The sequence below is a fragment of the Pelobates fuscus genome, chromosome 10 (genome assembly GCF_036172605.1).
Source record: "Pelobates fuscus isolate aPelFus1 chromosome 10, aPelFus1.pri, whole genome shotgun sequence".
In the NCBI taxonomy this organism is placed as follows: Eukaryota; Metazoa; Chordata; class Amphibia; order Anura; family Pelobatidae; genus Pelobates; species Pelobates fuscus.
Window position 1 is genome coordinate 99,281,491 of NC_086326.1, and position 6,083 is coordinate 99,287,573.

A 6,083-nucleotide genomic window follows, 5' to 3' on the forward strand; every position below is an offset into this window, starting at 1 on the left:
ACAGTGAGAAGCACGCAAGCGCCTCTAGCGGCTGTCAATGAGACAGCCACTAGAGGATTTGGAGGCTGGATTAACCCTCATTATCAACATAGCAGTTTCTCTGAAACTATGTTTATGAAAAAATGGGTTAACCCTAGAAGGACCTGGCACCCAGACCACCTCATTAAGCTGAAGTGGTCTGGGTGCCTAGAGTGGTCCTTTAAAATGTTTTAGGTCTGTATTAGAGTGCAGCAGTGATTTGAATGTTATCCCACCCCCAAAGACACCCTAATTTCTGAATTGTAGTGAATCAAAAGCCACCCAGATTAAACCAGAGTTGCAGAATTTTCCCGATCCGCTATTTGAATGTCAGATCGCTACAATCTAGAGTTTACTGAATAAACTTCTAGCATGCATTTTTATGTACATTCTATTGGCACTAGGACTTTTGCCTGGTTATAAACTTGGCATTTTAACAGTAGAATGTAATACCTTTAGACTGTTTTGACGGTGTTAATAATTGATACCTGCTATGTATTAGATAGTGGCTGTAATATTTGATAATTATGGAGTGTGATGGCATGTGCAACATATGAATGTAACCATAATTTAAGCTGGTGGATCATAGATCTTTAACCCCTCCTCTCCTCCAACTTTATCCTGCCAGTTATGTTTTGTTGGGGAATGCAGACATTATTCCATTATGGATGTAAGCCAGGCACCAGTAGCAGTGCAGATTACATGTGAGGTGAATCGGTTTTCATTTTATCTTGGCAGAGGCAGAGAAGGTTGCGCAGGTGGCACAGATCCATTTCCAGCAGAAAGTTATGGAAAAGGAAACTGAGAAACGCATCTCTGAGATCGAGGGTGAGTTTCTAGGAAAAGTGGACTCCATGGGAAATGCTGCTGATAAAATTCTTTGGATGTTTACTTTGTCTACTGTCAATAAAATTGAAACGGCACCTAGCCAAATAGGTTCTATTGATCTCACTGAAGCTAAATTCTTCTCAACAAGGAAATGGCAGCCAAATGTTCTTGCTGTAAGAGAAAAAAAAATGGTGCTTCAATGGTAAAACGATTATTGAGGTGGATTTAGGATTATTGTATTGTGTTTTGGGGTGTTATCGGTCAAGAGGGACTTTGGATTACCGGTGTAATTCCCCTGAATGGTATCTAGGGAAACGGATCAAACTAAGATCTAGCTTATTTGAACCAATAAGCAGCAGAATGGTCTTTCATATAACAAGCTTTCCGTTAAAACAACCAAATGCCATTCTGCACCTAGTGAATACGATTTGGAAATCTTGGTACATTTAGGGATTGATCTGGTTTAGTGGGCTCTTTTGCCACCATTAACCCTTACAGCTCTTTGTAAGAATGATGGTGCTTGGAATCTGAACACTCCCTCCCTTCCTCTACATCCTCAGCCTATCATTGACATCCAAAATTCATCAGCTAATGCAGAAATTTATTTTGGCGTTAGCCAAGGCACAGCAGCAGGGTGGACTTTACGTGCTAATAGTCTCTGTTGTTGTGAAAACACTGCAATTATGTGGCGTTAACCAGGGAGACCATTTTGAAGATTCTTTGCACCATAACTACTACAATGCACTGCAGTTGTTATGGTGCTTGGTGCCCATTCAGTTAACCTTTTGTTGCCAATCTGGATGTGACTTACAAGCACCAATATACACAACATAGATGATCATTTTGAAATTAAACCATGCAATTCAGTACATATATGTCAATCAAGATAATGGTATAAATAACTTTTTTCCAGATTCGGCTTACCTTGCCAGAGAGAGAGCTAGAGCAGATGCTGAATATTACACTGCACAACAATTTGCAGAGTCCAACAAGGTAAGAAGAGAATTTGGATGTTTCTTGACATACAAAACATCACAGCTCTTACTCTAGAGCAGACTGGAACAGAAAGTTAGAATCATAACACTAGTATTTCCAAGGAGTGTTTTGAAAATTGAAATGCAAACTTGTATTCATAATCCCCCCACCCCCCAATAATTTCTACTGTTAAGTTATGCTACAACGAATGGGTTTATAAAATGTGCGGTGTCTTTTTGAAGTGTACAGCAGTATCGTGATCAGTATGAATACAAATTAAAGGATTACTCTAAGCATCATAATCCCTACATCCTGCTTTACTGGTTAGGATGCTTTGAGTGCCCTTGTGCTGTTTTCCACTATTGCTTTGCTTTGAGTGCCCTTGTGCTGTTTAACATTTATTCTGCCATACGTTCTTTGGCTGAGCACTCTCAGACAATTAATGAAAGCCTGTGCAAAGGATATGAACAGAACTAACATTTGCCAGCCCGGAACTCTTGTTTTGGGCAAGCTAATGAAAGTTGCTGGAGGTGGAGTTACACCTCCTGCAGGAGAATGAAATCTTAAAGTATGTGCATGATGTCATACGGATACACTTCAAATACACGGCCCGTGCACCACTTTACTTCAGAAGTGGTTCTAGAGATTGGAGTTAAAACTTTACATTTTGTTTGATGGGAATAGACATTTTGTTTTTCTACCAGACTACCAGTCTGAGTCACATTAATACAATACGTGCCATTATAGTCCATACATAATTTGAATAATTGAATTTTGAATGTAAAAGGTTTAAATTGAATCTATACATCAATCAACTCTTGACATAGCGGGTACTGTCCACACTCTATAACTGCAACTACAGTGCATGCGCACTCATACAATCTGTCATGCTCTGGGAATGAAGAGAGCATGTTGGTATCATGGTAATGTGCATCATTTGGACGGGGACATAGGAAGTGTGAGTTTTACATATGTGTGATAAACTCACAAATCCAGTATACATTAGACTGCCATCACCATGGGTAAACTATTTATAAAAAAAAATGAAATCTAATAATGTGCTTCCCCCATTCTCCCCAGATACATTTACCCCTTTTATTTCACATGTGTTCTCCCTCTCTTTTTGCAGTTAAAACTTACACCTCAATATTTGGAGCTTATAAAGTACCAGGCTATCTCTGCCAACAACAAGATCTACTTTGGTAGTGACATCCCAAGTATGTTCCTAGATAACTTCTCTTTGAAATCATCCTTACAACAACAACAAGATGATGGGGCTTCAAATACCGAGGGCAAAACACGAAAGAGCAAAAAAGTATGAAGTTTGGTCAACCACTAGGAACTGATGATGTGGAGATGAACACCTAGGCAAATACCAGCCTGGAATAGTCACCATGTGTGCAAACTGCCACGCTACATGCTCCTGTTTTTTTTTTTTTCTTTTTTGGTTTCTTTCTTTTACTTTGAGTCCTAATTTTTTTTTATTTTCTTTTTTTGTCCTCCCTATTTTTTTATACTGCTGCCTATTCAATTTATTGCAAATTTTCACTGTCTGATTGGGAGATATAAGATAAAAAAAATGTGATGCACTATGGAAAGAGGGATATTCCTGAATAGAAGTCAGTGATTGTTTTATTCAGCCTGAAAATTAGCACTTGCACTGTGAGCCATCGCTGGCACTGCATATATGAACTCATGCCATTTATGTATTTGAGGTTTGTTCTGAGCTATGGCTCTATATTCAAGCTGGGTTTTTATGTACCATGTTACTAAATAGTACTGCGGTACATCGTGCCGTTTACCGACTTCCAGCTGTTACTAAATGGTTGGTTCTGGTATGTTCCTTTACTAAGTGGCGCAATACCCATACTGCTTGTTACTGGCAAGATTTTGAAATTCTAGTCTTCTGAGAAGTTACACAAACCTACAGTGGGAATTGTTATTAAGTTACACTTGGGCTGTAGGCTGTTGTACATGTATGATGCCGTATGCACAAACGGATTTTAAAGCAATAGAGATATAACAATAATGTAAACAAAATTATTTGCTGTTGATAACCAATACTTGTTTGTTTTTTTCTTGTCTAGCTGTTTCCATTTATAATAGAAATTGAAGATTTGTGCTTTAGAGGTGCAATTTATGCTCTCAAAAACATTCACATTTCCTGCATTTTCTTCTAGATTAAGGGAAGAAAATCCAGGTTTTGTTCTGTTTTGTGTGAGACTATTTCATGGAAAAGCTCTCTATTCCTACTCTCTCCAGTGCATTTTGGAAAGTTTACTTGATGTTGACTTTTAGTTGACCGTTGCTACGGAATGCTTGGTTTAGATTATGAACCGGGGTAAATATATTGTAAAATGCACACATCCTTCTTAAAGTGGATTCTTTAGGCAAGCTAACCCCAGAGCGGCAGAGACAAATGCCTGATCTGTCCCTTGCAGACAGTGTTTTTGCTTGTAGAATAATTTATTGTAATGTTGATGAACTTTACCATACCTTGGTTAATAGGGCTGGGTATTTTTGAATGGACTTTTGAAAAGATGTAAGCAAAATTTGGAAGATATGTTTACTCGTTATTTAGAATCAACTTTCATTGGTCGCAAAGGGTGGGTGGGGTAGCGTAAAGGTGATGTGGTTTTACTTATTACGATGTTATTTCAAGAGTGGGGTTGAATCTCTCTGCAGTTAGTCTCTTTGTATTACTTCCCTGATTTTTGAATGTAATAGAGGCTGAAAAAGAGAGAGGAGAGAGTTAGCCATTTGATTATGTGTGGGATTTTTTTTTTTTTTACAAAACTTTAATTTATCTACCCATTGTTATTGGTCCATAAGGAGACTACAAGATATCATGGAATATACCCCAGACCATTATCATTGAGAGATTTAAAAGGTAGTAGGTAAAGTGCACGGTTATGAAATATATATATATTTTTCAATCATTGGGTATTAATGTGGGGATTTCTCAAACCAGAAGGAATCGGTGAATGACTTAATTGCTTCCAAACTTATACATGTAATAATATTAAGCAGCTTGTTTTTTCCTCAATAATTATCGCTTACATTTTATACACTACAGGACTTACTGTGAAGGTGCTTTGATATTTTTTACTGCTATTATTAACCCAAAAGCATATAGACAGTGGTCTGCAGTTGGATACGCCTACAGGTCTGCAGTGGTGCAGTTCTACAAATGTTGAGCAGTTGTTTTCAGTGACTCAGGTGTTCATAGGGACTGGCTGCACTATGGACAAATCTATTTTCAAATCACTTTCATTGTATCCTAGCACTTATGTACCCCATGCTGGCGGATGCAATGCCACTTCCCGTCAATGTATTTCTTTTGCTAAAAAATAGTCTGCTGTGTTTTTCATCTTAAAAGGGAAACTTATGTAGCTTTTCTGGGAGTTTCAGATGTTCACTCCACCATATATTTTTGTACCTTGGGCCTCTTATAACACCCAACAGACCTTTCTCAGATTAATAATATCAGACACATGTTCTTTGTTATACATACATGGCTGCATATGAAGAGCACTCACTGGCACATTATGGAAAAATCTATAGAAGAGTTCAGGATGGTGGTAAAACATTTCTTCCGTAGTGCCCTGAGGAGCACATCTATCCATGTAATGCCATATAAATGAAGTTAAAGGAGAATATTGTTTTGTAGTGTAAATGTGAAACCAACCTGCACGATATAAAAGTAGAAGTGCAAGAAAAGAATGAAAAGTTTAAGTTCAATGTCAATAATCCTTAACGTAGATCTATTAAAGATGTATGAAACGGATTCAGAGTGAATGTAAAACAGTGTTTTATCTGACATTTTATTTTTGGTCTTGAAATCTCTGCTAAAGAAAGGCCACCACATCTGAAAATTGCACCACCGAATAAAGAAAGAAGGAAAATCTTCTATAACTTGTTACACTATACCTCATGGGATACTTTGTTTTATTTTGAATGTATATTAAACATTTAGCAAAAGACATCACAATCCATTTCAGTCAACCAGGGCAAACACTTCACCCTAGGCTGACGGCCAAGTGCAAAGAATGAGCCAAGATGGAGTTGCAAAATAAAGAGGTGTGGAATTTTACATTAACGGAACACTAGCATTAGGAACGCAAACATGTTACTATAACTAATTCAAAAATCCGGACCCTCCTATAATTTAAGCAAAATACTTTTACTTATTTCCCACTGCTTTGTCGCAACCACCCAGTTTTGCTGGCTGTGATTAACAATACTGGTGAGTTCATCCCATC

At 37.7% G+C, this 6,083-nt stretch overlaps 1 protein-coding gene across 2 annotated transcripts in view; it reads left to right on the plus strand.

The window, feature by feature from the left end:
- Positions 1–5,697, plus strand: part of ERLIN1 (ER lipid raft associated 1) — a 54,825-nt gene extending 49,128 nt beyond the window's left edge. For both annotated transcript variants that reach the window (XM_063434346.1, XM_063434345.1), the window contains exons 10-12: positions 757–846; positions 1,760–1,839; positions 2,951–5,697. In XM_063434346.1, coding sequence (XP_063290416.1) covers positions 757–846; positions 1,760–1,839; positions 2,951–3,142 — 362 coding nt within the window. In that variant the 3' untranslated portion in view covers positions 3,143–5,697. The remainder of the gene's footprint in view (positions 1–756; positions 847–1,759; positions 1,840–2,950) is intronic.
- The last annotated feature ends 386 nt before the right edge of the window (positions 5,698–6,083 follow it).